At 50.2% G+C, this 20,116-nt stretch overlaps 1 protein-coding gene across 1 annotated transcript in view; it reads right to left on the bottom strand.

Moving 5' to 3' along the window:
* The window catches only part of LOC139238006 (DENN domain-containing protein 1C-like), a 38,595-nt gene extending 19,024 nt beyond the window's left edge, over positions 1-19,571 (bottom strand). Inside the window, exons 1-4 of the mRNA XM_070867404.1 lie at positions 19,395-19,571; positions 13,711-13,775; positions 3,041-3,084; positions 902-951 (exon numbers count right to left, since the gene is read on the bottom strand). Of these exons, the coding sequence (XP_070723505.1) occupies positions 902-951; positions 3,041-3,084; positions 13,711-13,775; positions 19,395-19,411 (176 nt within the window). The 5' untranslated portion in view covers positions 19,412-19,571. The remainder of the gene's footprint in view (positions 1-901; positions 952-3,040; positions 3,085-13,710; positions 13,776-19,394) is intronic.
* Between the last annotated feature and the right edge of the window lie 545 nt (positions 19,572-20,116).

The raw sequence follows: 20,116 nt of genomic DNA, 5'->3' as shown, positions 1-20,116 counted from the left end.
CTCTCTCTCTCTCTCTCCTCTCTTCACCTCTCTCTCTCTCTCTCCTCTCTCAGCTCTCTTCCTCCTATCTCTTTCTCTCTCTCTCTATCTCTCTCTCTCTCCCTCACTTCTCACTCTCCTTCTTCTCTCCTCCCCCCACTCTCTCTCTCTCTCCCTCACACTCTCTCTCTCTCTCCCCTCACACTCTCTCTCCTCTCCCCTCACACTCTCTCTCTCTCTCCCCTCACACTCTCTCTCTCTCTCCCCTCACACTCTCTCTCTCTCCCCTCACTCACTCTCTCTCTCTCCCCTCACTCTCTCTCTCTCTCTCTCCCCCTCACTCTCTCTCTCTCCCCTCACTCTCACTCTCTCTCTCCCTCACACTCTCTCTCTCTCTCTCTCTCTCTCTCTCCCCTCACACTCTCTCTCTCTCCCCTCACACTCTCTCTCTCTCCCCTCACACTCTCTCTCTCTCTCCCCTCACACTCTCTCTCTCTCTCCCCTCACACTCTCTCTCTCTCTCCCCTCACTCTCAGTCTCTCTCTCTCCCCCTCACTCTCACTCTCTCTCTCCCCTCACACTCTCTCTCTCTCTCTCTCTCTCTCTCTCTCTCTCTCTTTCCCTCCTTGTGATCATTTTAAATTGATGACCCCTCTGGGTTTGATATTCTCTGGCTGGACCCTAACCAGTAAAATAGGAACGTTACATTAATATGAGAGGAAATGAAAGCCTTGAGCAGGATCACTCTTGTGCTGTGGAATTGTCCTCAGCAGGTGCTGGATTGAGACCCAGCCTTCAAGCTGATTTCAGTAGGATCCGTGCAGCTAGCAGTGAGAGGGGCCGAGACTGACCTCAGACTAGGATGCCCAGGTAAGGAGCAGAGCGGTTCTGACATTCACTAAACCCACGGGTTAACTCTTACCTTTCCACATCAAAAGGGAAGCAGAATTTGGGAAGGCTCTGTAGAGATTCCTGTGAGAAGAAGAGCAGACATGTTTTGATGGTGCAATAACTGCTGTCAACAATATGTCGGGTTAGTTATCTGTGCACGGAGCCCTGATGGCCCGGGTGGGAAATGCTCAGGACATTGTGATACTGAGCTAGAGCCAGGAGGTCCCTGTGAGTGATCCCTCGGCCTCCCTGCTGCTTGCTATCCAATGGCCTCTGCTGGAAGGGGTGCAAGTGCAGTGCCAGATATGACATGCTGACTGTGATGCCTCCCTTGGATGCATAGTCTGCTGATATTTGCTTTCCAGGTTCATACCTGAAGAACAGCTGGTTGAGTGAAGTAATGGAGAGTGGGGGTCAGGGGAAAAGTGGTGGTACAGTCAGCGGGACAGGAGGAAGGGAAAACGGATAAAACTGGAGGGGTGAAGAGTTCCCGCATAGTGGTACCTTGCACAGGAAGGGGAGTGGATGGTTCCCTTTTATTTGCCGTGTATAGGAGGTGGCACTAGGACACCCACGAGCTAGGCCGTGTCAGGCACTCAGTGTTTTTAGCTGGTACGTAGTAGAACTCCTCCAGTAACACTGTGTGCACATGATAAACCGATTGACTTACTCACTTAATCACATTCAACAAATATTTAACATTACCAAAAGCAATCGTCCTACAATCCAGTGTAGAACTCACACTCAGATATAATGCCCATCCTTCAAATCAGAATAAAAAGCATGAATGTGCAACTGGGGCACTTTTCTCTCGAAAAGAGAAAGTTGAGGGGAGACCTGATAGTCTTTAAAATTATGAAATGGTTCGATAGGGTAGACGTAGAGAGGATGTTTGCACTTATGGGGAATTATAAAACTCGGGGCCATTATTATAAGAGAGTCTCTAATAAATCCAATGGGGAATTCAGGAGAAACTGCTTTACCCAGAGAGTAGTGAGAATGTGGAACTCGCTGCCACAGGGAGTGGATGAGACAAATAGCACAGATACATTTAAGGGGAAGCGAGATAAACACAGGAGGGAGAAAGGAAGAGAGGATAGGGTGAGAGGTGAGTGTGGACCAGTTGGGCTGAATAGCCTGTTTCTGTGCCGTACATTCGATGTAATATGCTGATTAAACTCTCTCCTCTGAATCAGGTCATAGGTTCAAAGCCCAGTCTGTAACCTTGGCCAACACGCCGGTGCAGTACTGAGGGATCACTGCATTGCCAGCGATGCTGTCCTTCAGATGAGGCATTGAGCTGAGGCCCAGTTCTGGTGGGTGTTAGAGACATAATTGAACCTTGGTGAATAAGCACACATTGTTAGCAGGATCAGGGAGGGAGTTCAGCATTTCATTATGTAACATCCTGTACTTTAAGTATGAGAAAGAAAGAATTGGCCTCAGAGAAATGCTTCCCATCCAGTGAGTTGTTGTTGAAGTGCCGTGGCTCTGTTATGTCGAGACATTTCTGATAAACTCTATAAATATAAATCTTTCTTTCTTTACAACATTAACCCTTTGACCACAACAGATGAATTTACTGGACCAAGTAATCCCGGGTTCTGGGTCCATTGACAAGCAGACTCGTTCAGCACCCATCTGTACCTGCACCTGTCAGTCATCTAATCATTAACCAGTTTTTAACCAGTCAGTTAGATTCTGGGTTAGGCTGGCTTTGTTTTCTGTGGAACAGAGGAGGCTGAGGGGAGACATTATTGAGGTGTATAAAATTATGAGGGGCCTGGATAGAGTGCATAGGAAGGACTTATTTCCCTTAGCAGAGGGGTCAACAACCAGGGGGCATAGATTCAAAGTAATTGGGGGGAGGTTTAGAGGGTATTTGAGGGGACATTTGTTCACCCAGAGGGTGGTGGGGGTCTGGAACTCACGGCCTGAAAGGGTGGTAGAGGCAGTAACCCTCACCACATTTAAAAAGTACTTGGATGTGCGCTTGAAGTGCCATAACCTATAGGGCAACGGACCGAGAGCTGGAAAGTGGGATTAGGATAGCTCTTAGTCGGCCGGCGCAGACACGATGGGCTGAAATGGCCTCCTTCCGTGCTGTAAATTTCTGATTCTGTGATTCTCCAGCAGCAAGTTACAGAGCGAGATAAAAGGTGCATCTTACCTGGTCATTGTAATCTTCAGGAAACTGACTCAGCACTGTGGGGTCTGAAAGGGAAGAAAGAGCCCATCAAATAGCCATCAGTCTCGGCACTCGGTTTGTACACTGTGCTTCTGGTCCCGCCCTGACCTGCTTAGTGTGCTGACATCCTGCAAACACTGTTGCAAGGAAGGTAACTAAGTTAGTGCACTACCTGCTCACCTGCTACTGGTTAGTTCGAAAGATCAGGAGGCAGACTGTCAGCAGGGCCAAGTGTTGGTGGCTGGAGCGCGAGCCCTGTGCGTTCAGGGGATAGGGCTACAAGGCAGATGGGCCAAACGGCCTCTTTCTGTGCTGAATCATTCTGTGATTCTAGGAGCGAGGCTGGCCTGTAACATCTTTCTTTGGGATGGCGATCAGTGGGTCTTCATCAGGCTGGAAATGGCTTGTGCCTGATGCCCAGTGATTGGCTCGTGTGGAACTTAACCATCCAGAGCAGGAAGCTCCAAGGTCCAATTCCAATCCACTTTGTTGGCTCAGCTCATCTCGGCTGGGCTGGGGCGTGCTCCAATTGGCCGGAGCAGCCCGAGGCTGGGGGCGGGGGAACAGCAATGATTCCTGCTCCTCCTGATCACTACCCATTGGTTCCTGCTGGAAGGTGTGTGCATGCAATAACATCACATCAGTCCACCCATCGGTGTCCCTGTGGAAGCTCTCCCACAGCACCTGCTTAAGGTTGAATATCAGTGAATAAGCACAGATTGTTGGCAGGATGACTGGCCTTGTTGGGATTTGTACTGGGTCTACAGCATGGAGCTAAGGGCAACATTCAGTCTTTGACTGGCCCCTTCAGTCTTTGACCGGTCCCCTTCAGTCTTTGACTGGCCCCTTCAGTCTTTGACCGGTCCCCTTCAGTCTTTGACCGGCCCCTTCAGTCTTTCACTGGCCCCTTCAGTCTTTCATTGGCCCCTTCAGTCTTTCACTGGCCCCTTCAGTCTTTGACCGGTCCCCTTCAGTCTTTGACCGGCCCCTTCAGTCTTTCACTGGCCCCTTCAGTCTTTGACTGGCCCCTTCAGTCTTTGACTGGCCCCTTCAGTCTTTGACTGGCCCCCTTCAGTCTTTGACCGGCCCCTTCAGTCTTTGACCGGCCCCCTTCATTCTTTGACCGGCCCCCTTCAGTCTTTGACTGGCCCCTTCAGTCTTTGACCGGTCCCCTGCAGTCTTTGACCGGCCCCTTCAGTCTTTGACCGGCCCCTTCAGTCTTTCACTGGCCCCTTCAGTCTTTCACTGGCCCCTTCAGTCTTTGACCGGTCCCCTTCAGTCTTTGACCGGCCCCTTCAGTCTTTCACTGGCCCCTTCAGTCTTTGACTGGCCCCTTCAGTCTTTGACTGGCCCCTTCAGTCTTTGACCGGCCCCTTCAGTCTTTCACCGGCCCCTTCAGTCTTTCACTGGCCCCTTCAGTCTTTCACTGGCCCCTTCAGTCTTTCACCGGCCCCTTCAGTCTTTCACTGGCCCCTTCAGTCTTTCACTGGCCCCTTCAGTCTTTCACTGGCCCCTTCAGTCTTTCACTGGCCCCTTCAGTCTTTGACCGGTCCCCTTCAGTCTTTCACTGGCCCCTTCAGTCTTTGACCGGTCCCCTTCAGTCTTTGACCGGCCCCTTCAGTCTTTGACCGGCCCCTTCAGTCTTTGACCGGCCCCTTCAGTCTTTGACCGGCCCCTTCAGTCTTTGACCGGCCCCTTCAGTCTTTGACCGGCCCCTTCAGTCTTTGACCGGCCCCCTTCAGTCTTTCATTGGCCCCTTCAGTCTTTGACCGGCCCCTTCAGTCTTTGACCGGCCCCTTCAGTCTTTGACTGGCCCCCTTCAGTCTTTGACTGGCCACTTCAGTCTTTGACTGGCCCCTTCAGTCTTTGACTGGCCCCTTCAGTCTTTGACTGGCCCCTTCAGTCTTTGACTGGCCCCTTCAGTCTTTGACCGGCCCCTTCAGTCTTTGACCGGCCCCTTCAGTCTTTCACTGGCCCCTTCAGTCTTTCACTGGCCCCTTCAGTCTTTGACCGGTCCCCTTCAGTCTTTCACTGGCCCCTTCAGTCTTTGACCGGTCCCCTTCAGTCTTTGACCGGCCCCTTCAGTCTTTGACCGGTCCCCTTCAGTCTTTGACCGGCCCCTTCAGTCTTTGACCGGCCCCTTCAGTCTTTGACCGGCCCCTTCAGTCTTTGACCGGCCCCTTCAGTCTTTGACCGGCCCCTTCAGTCTTTGACCGGCCCCTTCAGTCTTTGACCGGTCCCCTTCAGTCTTTCACTGGCCCCTTCAGTCTTTGACCGGTCCCCTTCAGTCTTTCACTGGCCCCTTCAGTCTTTGACCGGTCCCCTTCAGTCTTTGACCGGCCCCTTCAGTCTTTGACCGGCCCCTTCAGTCTTTGACCGGCCCCTTCAGTCTTTGACCGGCCCCTTCAGTCTTTGACCGGTCCCCTTCAGTCTTTGACCGGCCCCCTTCAGTCTTTGACCGGCCCCTTCAGTCTTTGACCGGTCCCCTTCAGTCTTTGACCGGCCCCCTTCAGTCTTTGACCGGCCCCCTTCAGTCTTTGACCGGCCCCCTTCAGTCTTTGACCGGCCCCTTCAGTCTTTGACCGGCCCCTTCAGTCTTTGACTGGCCACTTCAGTCTTTGACCGGCCCCTTCAGTCTTTGACCGGCCCCCTTCATTCTTTGACCGGCCCCCTTCAGTCTTTGACTGGCCACTTCAGTCTTTGACTGGCCCCTTCAGTCTTTGACTGGCCCCTTCAGTCTTTGACTGGCCCCCTTCATTCTTTGACCGGCCCCCTTCAGTCTTTGACCGGCCCCTTCAGTCTTTGACTGGCCACTTCAGTCTTTGACTGGCCCCTTCAGTCTTTGACCGGCCCCCTTCAGTCTTCATAACCTCTAGCTTCAAGCATGAAAGCACACAATGAAAGGAAGGCTACAATACCCGGGGGACCTGAACTTGGTCAGAGCTAAGGCCCGCCCAGTTCTCAGTGGTCCCCCCGGTGGAACTTCAGTTTTTGCTGCCCGCTGCCGCTGGGACCAGTCGGACGGGAGTTTTGCTGCGGTTCTGTCAACGGCAGCGACAGGCAGCAGGAGTTGGCGTGTGTGAGCGGGCGGCGGTAGCAGGCGTCTTGACTCAGAAAACATCGGAGGCCGTGCACCGCGCATGCGCGAGATTTGGGATTTTTTTTGTAGTTTCTTGTGGGCGATATCACTTTTGCTGCAACTGGGGCTGATGGCACAGCTGTGCATGCTCATAAACGCTGTGTACTCACTTGCACCTGACAGTTGGAGAGAGAGAAACAAAATTATTAGCCATCCATCTCGGGAAGTTATAATGTGAGCAAAAAAAACATCCAAGAATCTGATGGAGGGAAGCCCAGAGCTCCCTGGTTTAATGAGGAGGAGCTGGAGGAACTTGTATGAGGTGGAGCGCCGTTATAAAGACCTCACCCGGGATGGTCGTGGCAAGCCTCCACCTCCCCAATACAGACACATTGGGAGGGAGATTGGGGGGCCGTGTCCTCAGTGGGAAACATTGTGCGGGATGGAGACTAGTGTCGAAACCAAACGGAAAGATGTGGTGGCATCGGCAAGCGAGTAAACCTTTATTGTTGCACTCCTGTACTACTCCAAAAGGTTTTGTGGCCATTGTATTTGTGTGTGTGTGTCAGTGTGTGTGAGCGTGAGAGTGTGTGTGTGTCAGTGTGTCTGTGTGTGTGTCTGTCAGTGTGTGACTCTGTGTGTGTGACTCTGTGTGTGTGTCAGTGTGTGAGAGTGTGTTTGTGTGTGAGAGTGTGTTTGTGTCTGTGTGTGCGTGTGTGTGAGTGTGTCTGCGTGTGTGACAGTGTCTGTGTGTGTGTGTGTGTGTGTCTGTGTGTCAGTGTGTGTGTGTGAGAGTGTCAGTGTGTGTGTCTGTGTGTGAGTGTGAGAGAGAGAGTGTGTGTGTGTGAGAGTGTGTGTGTCTGTGTGAGAGAGACTGTGTCTGTGTCTGTGTGAGAGTATGTGGATGTCTGTGTGAGAGTGAGAATGTGTGTGTGTCTGTGTGAGAGTGTGTGTCTGTGTGTGTGTGTCAGTGTGTGTCTGTGTGCGAGAGAGTGTGTGCGAGTCAGTGTGTACGAGTCAGTGTGTGCGTGTGACAGTGTGTGTGTGTCAGAGTGTGTGTGTCAGAGTGTCAGTGTGTGTGTGAGTGTGTGTGTCAGAGTGTCAGTGTGTGTGTGAGTGTCAGTGTGTGAGTGTCAGTGTGTGTGAGAGAGAGTGTGCGTGTGTCAGTGTGTGTGAGTGTGCGTGTGTCAGTGTGCGTGTGTGTCTGTCAGCGCGTGTGTGAGAATGTGTGTGCGAGAGAGTGTGTGTGTGTGTTTGTGAGTGTCTGTGTCAGTGTGTGAGTGTCTGTGTCAGTGTGTGAGTGTGTGTGTGTGTAAGTGTCAGTGCGTCAGTGTGTGTGAGAGTGTCTGTGTGTGTGAGAGTGTCTGTGTGTAAGTGTCAGTGTGTGTGTGTGACTGTGTGTGTGTCAGTGTGTCAGAGTGTGAGAGAGTGTGTGTGTGTCAGTGTGTGTGTATGTATCTATGTGTGTGTCAGAGTGTGTCAGAGTGTGAATGTGTCTGTGTGTGTGAGAGTGTCAGTGTGTGAGAGTGTCAGTGTGTGTGTGTGTGTCAGTGTGTGAGAGTGTGTGTGTGTGTCAGTGAGAGTGCGTGTGTGAGAGTGCGTGTCTGTGTCTGTATGAGTGTGAGCGTCAGTGTGTGCGTGTGTGTGTATGTGTGTGTCTGTCAGTGTGTGTCAGTGTGTGTGTGTCAGTGCGTCAGTGTGTGTGAGACAGTGTGTGTGACAGTGTGTGTGAGTGTGTGTGAGAGTGTGTGTGTGTGTGTCAGTGGGTGTGTGTGTGTGAGAGTGTCAGTGTGTGTTAGTGTGAGTGTGAGAGAGTGTGAGTGTGTGTGTGTGAGTGCATGTGTGAGTGCATGTGTGTGTCAGTGAGTGTGTGTGTGTGTCAGTGGGTGTTAGTGTGTGTGTGTGTGTGTCAGTGTTTGTGTGTTTGTGTCAGTGTGTGTGTGTGTCAGTGTTTGTGTCAGTGTGTGTGTGTGTGTGAGGGAGAGTGTGTGTGTCAGTGTCAGTGAGTGTATCTGTGTGTGTGTGTGTGTGTGTGAGGGAGAGTGTGTGTGTCAGTATCTGTCAGTGTATCTGTCAGTGTGAGTGTGTGCGTGAGTGAGAGAGTGAGTGTGAGTGTCAGCCTGTGTGTGTGTGTGTGTGTATGTCAGTGTGTGAGAGTGTGTGTGTGTCAGTGTCAGTGAGTGTATCTGTGTGTGTGTGTCAGTGTGTGTGAGCGTGAGAGTGTCTGTGTGTCAGTGTGTGTGTCTGTCAGTGTGTGACTCTGTGTGTGTGACTCTGTGTGTGTGTCAGTGTGTGAGAGTGTATTTGTGTGCGTGTGTGTGTGTGTCTGCGTGTGTGACAGTGTCTGTGTGTGTGTGTGTGTATCTGTGTGTCAGTGTGTGTGTGTGAGAGTGTCAGTGTGTGTGTCTGTGTGTGAGTGTGAGAGAGAGAGAGAGTGTGTGTGTGTGAGAGTGTGTGGATGTCTGTGTGAGAGTGAGAATGTGTGTGTGTCTGTGTGAGAGTGTGTGTCTGTGTGTGTGTGTGTCAGTGTGTGTCTGTGTGCGAGAGAGTGTGTGCGAGTCAGTGTGTACGAGTCAGTGTGTGTGACAGTGTGTGTGTGTGAGTGTGTGTCAGTGTGTGTGAGAGTGTGTGTGTGTGTGTGTCAGTGGGTGTGTGTGTGAGAGTGTCAGTGTGTGTTAGTGTGAGTGTGAGAGAGTGAGTGTGTGTGTGTGAGTGCGTGTGTGAGAGTGCATGTGTGTGTGTCAGTGAGTGTGTGTGTGTGTGTCAGTGGGTGTTAGTGTGTGTGTGTGTGTCAGTGTTTGTGTCAGTGTGTGTGTGTGTCAGTGTTTGTGTGTTTGTGTCAGTGTGTGTGTGTGAGGGAGAGTGTGTGTGTCAGTATCTGTCAGTGTATCTGTCAGTGTGAGTGTGTGCGTGAGTGAGAGAGTGAGTGTGAGTGTCAGCCTGTGTGTGTGTGTGTGTGTGTGTGTGTGTATGTCAGTGTGTGAGAGTGTGTGTGTGTCAGTGTCAGTGAGTGTATCTGTGTGTGTGTGTGTGTGTGTGTGTATGTGTGTGTGTTGTAGGAGCAAAACGGGTAAAGGCTGCAACTTTTCTTTCTGCAGAAGAACAGATCAGCCAACGCATCAAGCCCGAGTGGCATGGGAGAGTGCCCAGCAGATGTCACCGAGTTGACCAGCAGAGAGGAGCATGCTTTGGCATTGGTGTGTCCCCAGCTATACACCTAAATGTTGTCCTCTACTTGCAGAAGTTGATTCGGACACCACCGAGCGATGCACCCCAATCCACCTCTGGCACACAAAGGCAGTTTGTGACACCAATGCCTTTCACCTTGACGTTGTCAGCAGCTCAACACACCAGCTCCTTCCTCCCCCCCAGATAACCCATATCCACTGCATTCACCTCCACCATCCAGAGACACGAACAGCAGGAGGAAGAGGAGGTAGGAGTCCCAGTCTTCGAGCCACTTGAGTTCGAGGAGCTGCAAGAGGAGGACTCCAGCCTCCCGACATGTGTGCCACCTGTTCGGCCAACATCGGTGTTGGGGTCTGACTTTTTGGGATTCGAGTCGGACGAAGCAGGAACTAGTGGTGGAAAGTGCAAAGGCCATGCCGGAAAAGCCACTAAGCCGCCAGCACCCAGGATGATGCAACAAGCCAATGAGGATAGAGGACAGCTTGCAGCAGTTCAGGAAATGGTCCCGCTGTCAAGGACCAGCGTCGACCGAGGTCGAGATGTGCTGCAGACCATGGCTGGGATAGCTGCCAGCATCGCCACCTTTGCTGAGCAGCATACTGCCGGTATGGAGCGGCTCATTAGTGCGGTGGAGCGAAACACCGACTCTGTCACGTGGCAATCAATGCTTTCGGGACATGTCATGCAACCCCCGAGCCCACACCATTGAGGCCGACAGACCCCAAGGAGCCGGCGCCTTCAATCACGCCCCCTACCTTCTCTCCAGGATAAACACGGCAGCAGCACTCCTGCTGTCCTCCTGCACAACGTGATGGAGCAGAGGTGGTGAGGGGCAGGGGTGCATGTCGCCGTGGCGAAGGTGGATCCATGAAGGGGACGATGGGCCTCACATCGATGGGGGACAGCGGGGGGGGGGGGGGGGGAGAGGTGGTGGTAGTGGGTAGAGGGGTGGGTACTGGTGGTGGAGATGTTGTTTACTCTTCATTAAGTTGTAGCTGTTGTTTCATATGGATCATTGTGAATGTGACTTGACTGGTTTCTCAGATAATGTACGTTGGATTCAATTGTTTGCATGTTCTGTCACTTGCCATGCTGCACTATTCAATACAATCACATTGTTCACCTACTCTTGGTCAGTGTCTCACTTTTACATCATCTGGGTACCTGCCTGCTGAGAAACAGACCAATCTCCTTCATGTGTACTGCTGTCTGAGGAATATCTCGCCCTCTCCACATATGATGCGACTCTTTAATGGGTCCTGTCATCAGGTGATTGCATTACGACAAGGAAGGGTGACCAATGAGGAAGGCTGCCATTGAATGAGAGACAGTTGCACAACTTGGAGGGCACATATTAATGCTTGCACTTCAGTCCACATTTTGTTAGGTCCAGCATCGCAGAGTCCCACCCCTGATATGACATGTTCCTCAGTGACCTTGCAGTTCATTATATAACTGTTTCTGTCTTATATACTTCAGCTCATGCTGTTCTCACTATCACATCTGCCACCTCACAGAGCATTACATGATTTCATTATTGCCAAGATACTTTGACATAAGCTTATACCATGTGTGCACACATTCTGTCAATAACTCTGTTCTACCTGCAACGGTCTAAAAACCCTTATAGTGTATCTCTATGGAGCCTTTACCGTGTTTCGGAACTCAGTGCCGCTTCCTATACCACACCTGCCGGTCAACGGTGTACTTTTCATTTACATCTGTGAACTCATTCTGTGCAGTTTAAGGTCGATCTGAGAACTCATTCTGAGCCTGTGATAATGGTGCAGCGTATGGACGCTCCCCGGGATGTCCAGCACTGGAGCACTCTGCGCGATTCTTCCTGCCGTCCGATTTACAGCCAGCTCACACCACCTTTTGTCAGTGGCCGTTCTGGTGGGCGGGTGCACGATTGTGCACCAGATTTATCCCAGTTTTGGAGACTCCGGCACGGGCGGGCGACAGGAAGTTGCGCCGGAGGTAGTTCACGGAGGAAACTCCCGCCGGGCGGGACCTGGGCAGCAGCGGTACGTGAGGAATCTTTCCGGGCGGTACCTCGGCGGCTGTGGGCGGTATCCTGACCAAGATCGGGCCCCCAGTAACCGAACAGGTACGCTGATATATCCCTGACTGTATAATGTGTGTGGATTGTGTTCAGTGTCCCCATTAAAGAGCATAGAACAGGGGAGTGGTTGGGTATCTGAGGTTACCCATTCCCAGTAGAGTCTGTATCCAGCAAGAGTCAGCACCGTCAGGAGAGGAGGGGAGAAAAGGGGGAACCCACATGCAGTAGGAGAGCGTTGGTGACAAATCTGTGCATCGCACCAGCAGAGAGTTGGGCCGGTTTCCGAGCAGACAGGATGTGGTTTAATACAAGATGGGGCTGCTCATTAACTGGAACGTGATTATGTTTTTTTTTAATATAAAATGTCTGCCTTGCACATCCTGCCTTGTAGCCCCATCCCCTGAAAGCACGTGGCACATACTGCAGCTACGGACACTTTGCCGTGCTAACAGTCTGATTTAAAGAGATTGTGTTTTGTGGTGAGTTTTCTCCTCCTTGCACGATGATCTGGTGATGTGCTCAGCAGGAAACCTGTGGCTTCAGTACAACGTCCAAAAATATCCGAGCTGCAGAAACGGGTCAGATACCGAGACAAATCCCCAGACCGCGACCATGGACCCACCTCCCGCACCTCCGCCCGTTTTTGCCCGTCCTCTCCCCAAGGCACTGACCTGTGGCCACTGATAGCCTTGTATGTCATCCAAGTGACCATTCTGCAATCATGAGCAAGTGTTGGCCAGCTATTTGACCGCAGGAGGTATTGCTGCTAAACAGATCCTGTCCACACAACTTTCCAGTCCTCCTCACAGTGCTCAGGAGGCTGGACTTTGGGCTTCCTAGCCCATTGATTGTGGTCAATTGTACAGCCCTCTACTGCCGTCCTGGCTGAGGGCAGCTTAGCTCAGTATAGAGCAGGGATTGACACTGGGATCATTCTGGTCTGCACGACTCAACAACAACTTGCATTTATATAGCACCTTTAATACAGTAAAACGTCCCAATGCGCTTAACAGGCATGTTAGCAAACAAAATTTGACACTGAACCACATAAGGAGATATTCGGACAGATGACCAAAAACTTGGTCAAAGAGGTTTTAAGGAGCGCCTTAAAGGACAAGAGAGGTGGAGAGGTTTAGGGAGGGAATTCCAGAGCTTAGGGCCCAGGCAGCTGAAGGTATGGCCGCCAATGGTGGAGTGATGGAAATCAGGGATGCTCAAGGGGCCAGAATTGGAGGAGCGCAGAGACCTTGGAGGGTTGTAGGGTTGGAGATGGTTTCAGAGACAGGGAGGGGTGAGGCCATGGAGAGATTTAAACACAAGGATGAAAATTTTTACATGGTTGGAGGCCTCACCCTTTATTGGGTTAAACACTGCTATGCTCTTTACCTCATCCTGCCAGCAAGGTGAGAGGTCACAGGCTTCATCTTGCAACTGCTTCAAGGTCGCAGTGAGACAGGAGACGCGGTTTCACTGAGCCACAGACCCGGGCCAACACACTCATTACACTGAGTGGGGAACTCTGCACGACATGCCTTCCCTCAGGCACTAGTTTCATGTTTCCTAAAATGTTGTTTGGGGAATTTGTGCATTGACCTGGATGCTGGGGAATGGAGGCTGGCTGGGAGAGTCTGGAACCAGGGGTCACAGTCTCAGAATAAGGGGTCGGCCATTTAGGACTGAGATGAGGAGAAACTTCTTCACTCAGAGGGTGGTGAATCTTTGGAATTCTCTGCCCCAGAGGGCTATGGAGGCTCAGTCATTCAGTATATTCAAGACAGAGATAGATAGATTTTTGGATATTAAGGGCATCAAAGGATATGGGGACAGTGCAGGAAAGTGGAGTTGAGGTAGATCAGCCATGATCTCATTGAATAGCGGAGCAGGCTCGAGGGGCTGAATGGCCTACTCCTGCTCCTAATTCTTATGTTCTTATGAATGGGAATGTCAGGAAGCACTTCTTCACACAAAGGGCCATGGGAATCTGCAACCCTCTCCCCCAAAAGGCTGTAGATGCTGGTGCACAATTGGAGCTTTCAAGACTGAGAGCGATAGATTTTTGTTGGGTAAAGGTGTCAAGGCATATGAATCAATGGAGTTGAGGTACAGATCAGCCATGATTTAACTGAATGGCATAACAGGCTCGAGGGGCTGAATGGCCTCCTGTTTATATGCAAGGAACAGATGGGTGGTGGAGGGGCTTTGTGCAAGGATAAGTTGGGTTGGATCAAGTGGTCTCCTTGTCTATATCCATCACATTTGAAGATAAATTTGAGATTGGACAATTTTTTAGTACTTCTATTTGCTCATTTTCGCACTCACCAATGTCTGCCGATTTTGGACACGAAGCCTCGATAAACAACTCAAATGTCCTTTCTGGTCTTTCTCTACAGATAAAAAGGACAGAAAAAATTGGTAAAGTCATAGCATCATGTGGAACAGCGAGTTTGTGCGCTGTCCTGTAGCACTGACTCATGGTGGCTACAAGGTCCCAGGGGCCTCCTGGCCATCCGGCATGTACCAGGCATCTCAACAGACCCTAATTCTTACCAAACACACACACACCAACAGGAATCATCGGTTAGCATGCAGCACCATGCTGGAAAATAAAGACAAACTACTGTTCGCACTCCATCAAATACCACTGGCTCCCTCTGCTCTCTCTCAACCCAACTTCTGACAACCCAACAGTCCATTCTTGGGCCTATGCTCCCTGACATCACCAAACTCTCTTCAAGGACTGTTTCCACCCTTTTTGAAACTGCCTTCATAATCCCCTCCTTAACAAGTCCACCCTCCCAATTACCATCGACTCTCCAACTTGCCCTTTCTCCTCTAGGCCCTTGAACCCGTTGTTGCCCAACTACCTCTCATTGCTCACTGAGGTCCTCTAACTTGGGTTCTGACTTGCCCACAGCATTGAGAAAACTCTGGTCATATCAACGGTGACACCTGGGTGACTAACTGAACGTTGCAGTCCTTCCCGAGCTTCCTCAACCCTTCTCGTGCCTTTGGCACTGTTGACCACTCCTCCATTGCTACCTATCTAAACGCAATCACTATATCTGCTCAAATGGCTTCCCTCACTGTGCCCGCACTCTCAGTTGCATTATAACCCAGGTCTCTATCCTAGGTTCCTTTCTACTCATTATCTAAATCAGACTACAACAACAGGGTCAGCTTTCTAACGTATGTCTATGATGCCCAACCATCCCCTCGCCACCCACATCACCACTGACCTCAGGGCTGTTGCTATACCATCTGACTGTCTGACAGAGTCCTGGTAAAACCTCCTTGTGGCTCAATATTGGCCATCGTACTGGGCTCACCAACACCTACGTGTTTTTGGCGCCACCGGGTCACCAGCCCTGGCTGTCTGCTCAGGTTCAGCCCATGGATGCACAACTTTCTTAATCCTGGCCTGAGCTTTCTTCCCCACATCCAGTCCTTCCTCAAAACTGTCTTCCACCTGTCACGCCCCTGACTAATGATAGAGCGGGATTTATTCCCATTGTGGATGGTTATTGTTGCCCTTTGGGTTGTACTGCCAAAGCCTTCACCACCTTGAAGACCCAATTTTCTAATGCTCTCCTTTCCGGCCTCTCCGTTTCCACCCTTCACAAACTCCAACTACTTCAGAACTCCTCTCCCTCACACCCATCACTCCTACCCTCACCCAGCTACACAAGCTCCCTCTACGCCAGCAAATTGGCTTCATCATCCTTGACCTTATTTTCAAATTCCTCCTGAGCCTTGTCCCACCCTCTGTGGGAAATCAACAATTACTTGCATTTATACAGCGCCTTTAACTTAACATAGTAAAATGTCCCAAGGCGCTTCACAAAATTTGACAGCGAATCACATAAGGAGTTATTAGGATGGGTGACCATAAGCTAGGTTTTAAGGAGCGTTTTAATGGAGGAGTCAGAGGTAGAGAAGCAGAAAAGTTTAGGAAGAGAATTCCAGAGCTTAAGGCCTAGGCAACCAGTGGTGCAAAATTTTGGATGCGCAAGAGGCCAGAATTGGAGGAATGCAGAGACCTCGGCATGTTTGTCAGGCTGGAGAAGGTTACAGAGATGGAGAGGGATCCAGCCCTACATTCTCTTGCACGCCTAAAGCACCTGGATTACGCATGACCCCAGCAGAGCACACCACTATCGATGGCTAATCTTTGGGTCCCTCCACCACCCTTGGAACTCTCTCCCAGACCACTGCCCCTCTCTCCCTGCGTTAACAATCTCTTTGTCGTACCTTTGGTCTCAGTCATCCCATTCTTCCCTCTCCCCCCGCGCCCCTCCACCCCCCCATCTTGTAGAACATTCTTTGATGTTACATTATACAAGCAGCCTTAGATAAAAGAAAATCCAAAGAAAGTGAACTGAAAGCTTATGGATGAGGAACAGACAGAAACGTGCAGAAAAGTATAAATAACGAATGGAAACTGAACAGGTGCACGCACTAAGAAAAGGAACAGAGTTTAACACAGGAACACAGAGAGAGAAGTGAAAGGACATGCACACAACCAGATATGGAAAGGACACACGTGAGGAACATCAAAGAAGGGTTTGAAGTGGAGCACAGGTAAAGGAGGGTTCCCAGTATGTAGGATGGGCCTCTATCCACAGAATAACTGAAGGCCCCCGTTCCATCTCTGGTCCGTGCTCCATTAGATAAGTTGGGATTTCGGGGAAGTAGGGAAGTCACAATAGGTTTCAGCAGTATTCGGTTAGGAAAAGAAACATCGGGGAGGTTTCCTGTTCCTGATCCTGCCAGAAAGCTGCATGTGGGTATCAGAACAGGAAGGAATTAGGCTTGCTGTGATGCTCCCTTGGTTGAATAGCCTTCTAGCATTCATTCTGTGGCCTCACAAGGGAAGAGAGGCCACTTGGGTACCAGAGGGTGGCTGGCAGGCATGGACTCAATCCCAGCATGAGTTCCACATCCTTCTCTGACTCAGAGGCAACCACTGAGCTACGGCTGACAGTAGGTGAGAAAGCAGAGCCCAGTTCGGCCAGGCCCGGCCCGGCCCGCCCCTCCCGATATTGTCCGTACTTGCCTGCGCCCCAATCAGCTCCTCACCATGGATGGAGCCGGCACCTCCGCCTGTAGAGGATGCTGAATGTCCAGGCTCAGGGTGTGGAGGACCCAGCTCACCCCGCCCCCTACACCCACCCCAGCCAACGAGTCCGCACCTGTCTAGTTTAAATTATTTGCCTTTAATCAAGCGAAACTTTCCCTTCAACAATCGTTCCAATCCTATCTTGATTACAAACATTCGTAGGAAAAGGAGGAGGCCATTCAGCCCCTTGAGCTTGCTCCGCCATTCAGTTAGATCACTGCTGATCTGTACCTCACCTCCATTTACCCGCCTTTGCTCCGCATCCCTTGATACCCTGACCCAACAAAAATCTCCATACACCTGCAGAGACAGAACTCTGCCTGAATTTTCCTCTCCTTACCCAGGGCAAATAAGCAGGTACACTCGGGATCAGCTGACCCAGTACAGCTCGGGGATTTGAATCTGAAGGTGCTGACTCCTTGCAGGGGTATAGTTCTGGAGAGGGAGGAGGAAGGGGAGGGGGAAGGGATAGCTGCTCTGTACTAACTCAGCATTCTTTATGGGAATATTGGGACGCTACTGAATGTTCGAATGCGGGCAGGTGGCCTGGGGTGGGGGGATTGAAAGAGAAGCCTAATCCTATCTTGTCCGACTTCCATCCATCAGGGATTACCAGATACCAAAACAATGGGAATGGTAGCATAGTGGTTATATTACAGGACTAGTAATGCAGAGGCCTCGACTAATGGTCCAGAGACACAAGTTCAAAATCTCACCATAAATCTGGAATAAAAAGTTAGTGTCAGTAATGTTGTCCATGTAGCTACCACATTTTCATAAAAAACCACCAGGTTCACTAATGTCCTTTCGGGAAGGAAATCTGCCGCCCTTACCTGGTCTGGGCCGATATGTGACTCCAGACCCACAGCAATGTGGTTGGCTCTTTAATGCCCTGAGAAAATGGCCCAGTGAGACACTCAGTTATCAAGGCGGCGGCTCACCACCATCTTCTCGAGGGCAATTAGGGATGGGCAATAAATGATGGCTTTCCCAGCGACATCCACATCCCGTGAATAAAAAATAAATCAGGAGTTCCTTCCATTCCTAGTGCAGGAAACAATTTTAATCTCTACCCTTCCAAGCCAGCTGAGATCGGGTAACTCTGCATAGGCCAAGAATCAAACCAGCACCGTGGTGCTCCGCGTGGCTCAGTTGCGCACTGGTATGTCCGCTTTCTAACTAAACCATGGAGGCAGTTTTCCCTTGTTTACTCCTCGTGGTACGACCCAAGAGGTGAGCAAGCACCCAGCCCCCCCATCCTCTGCCATACCTGTTTTGGGAGCTGCTCAGAGGAGTATTGGAAGACTGCACAAGATTCAGCTTCCTGATGGGAAAGTGGCCAAAATCTGCTCAGCTCCTGGTCATGGTGGTACTGCAGAGCGTCTGATAGGGCAGTTTCACCCACCCCCTACTGATTGGTGCAGTAATACAGCAATCAAAAGCCCCAGTGATGAATTGCTTGGAGCTGTACAGGGAGAAGGCGCACACAACGGGTATTATTACAGCGGTGAGAGGGATTCTGTGACACTTGTTTTCACACTGGGTGTTCACACAAGCCTACAAGGATAGGAAACAACATGGACATGGACCTCGGGTCCCGGGTTGAGAGGAGGAGGGAGCAGCTGAAAGATTTGTCGTGATGTTAGTGTCGTTGTGCTTTGTATTTGCTTGGTTTAATATTGTTGCTTAAAACTAGTTGTGAACTGCAAGAATCCACTAAAACTGGTGATCCTAAAAAGCTTGTTAAAGACAACTTGAAAGAAAAGCTGCTAAACACTACAAAGCCACAATTCAATGAACAGGAAGCATGATGAAGACTAATAAAGGAAGGAGTGGATGGGTTGACAGAACCTTGCAATAATCAATTGGGACATAAATAGACCCAACCATCCCAGTGGGGAGCAGTGAGTGACACTTGGACTCTCTGAAGGAAGAACCATTTAAAGATCACGCCCTGTCCTGAGGGGGTGAAGACCAAAGAAAGGAGGCTTCTCTTCAGACCAGTCCTGTCATAGGATTCTGTTTATTAAGCAGTGAAACCAATGCAAATGAGCATTAAACATAAAGGAAAAGGGAAAATTCCTCTGCTTCCTCTGTTCTCAGGATCCCTCACTCTAAACTTTTACAGATATAGCTGGTCTGTACCAGGTTAGTATTAGTTAAGCAATGTCATGTAATTGTAACAATTTGGAGAGAGTACACAACATGCTAGAGTATCGACAGACACCGCCATCAGCCCTGGGTGAAGCAGTGGCTTACAAACTATCCCATGAAGATAGTCTCTGTGCCATTTCAAAGCTTCCGACTTTTTGAGAGTGAACACTTAGTTTTGTGTAGAACAAGCTGCTGTCAGATTATTCAGAGACTCAGTGTAATCCGTGCTTCTGCACAACACATCGAATGAAACAAACTGCACACAACAGAACGAACTTGAGAATGATCTGCATCTATCAGGTCACAAGCCCGTGTTAAGCCTGCAGTGAAGGTACGAGCCTCCCACTAACTTCCTTTCTTCAGCAACCATTTTGTCATCACTCGGTCTCCTGTACAGGCTCGATCCCAGGTGTACACTCGACGTTATCCTCTCACAGTCCTTGCTCACATACTACATTTGTCGGCAAAGATTAAAGCATTGGCAGAGAAAATAAATTAAAAATGGGACTAAGGAACTAATGGTTTAAATTCACCTTCAACAATACAAAAGCACCTGCTGACTTGAGCATCAGCGAAGCTGTGGTTTCAGCTCCTTCCCTTCAGGCCCCTATTTCCCTTCAAACAACTAACTGCCACCGAGCCCTGCAATCGCAGCAAAGGAAAGAAATTTGTAAGACAAAAAAGGAAAGTGTCGCAATTTTGTAATCGCGTTGAAAGTGCTTGAGTCTCTTACTTGATCCTGGATCCCATGGTTGTCTACATGGCCAGTGTTCCCAGCTGCAACGAATCCTGGTCTGGATTTGGACAGATCATGAAGTATGGGAATTAGGGGGGGGTGGGGGGTTGCCTAGTACTGCAGTTGTCGGATTTGGCAGAGTTTTTTGCCAGTACGCGAGACTGCGGTCCTTCCGTTACACTATATAGGAAGTATGATGCATGACGTGCAGCTCAGAGCAGAGTCACTAGTTAGAGTGACACCACAGGCTTCAAGATCAGCATCTAACTGTTAACAGTGGGGACCACAGGCTGGGGCACAGGGAGCTGCAGCAGACTCCCTCCCTCTCCCCGGACTTCGACATCACTTCTCAATACACTTCAGCATTTTCAAACATGTTTTATAAAAGATATGATGGTGCAGGTGATGTGGATATGTAAATGTTTCCTGAAGAGCTTCAGCACAGGATCACTGCCCGACAGGGAAATGAGAGAAATAAAATCTATCTCAATATAAGTTTCAAGTCAATCGCACTTCCAGTGGCAAAAGTCACCTCCTGCTGATTTCTTCCACCTTGGTGCTGAGAGATTTATAAGCATCTGCCAACCCGCACATTTCCTTCATCAAAAGAAATTAGCCTCTCATTGACCAGTAAGCCCAGCAATTAGACTCTGAAGCCTTAAAGGGCCAGACCTATTTATACCCAGTGCCACCTGAGAAACATAGAAATTAGGTGCAGG

Source organism: Pristiophorus japonicus, chromosome 24, assembly GCF_044704955.1.
Source record: "Pristiophorus japonicus isolate sPriJap1 chromosome 24, sPriJap1.hap1, whole genome shotgun sequence".
NCBI lineage: Eukaryota > Metazoa > Chordata > Chondrichthyes > Pristiophoridae > Pristiophorus > Pristiophorus japonicus.
The sequence above is the reverse complement of the archived record's forward strand: the minus strand, read 5'-3'. Positions and strand labels throughout refer to the sequence as shown.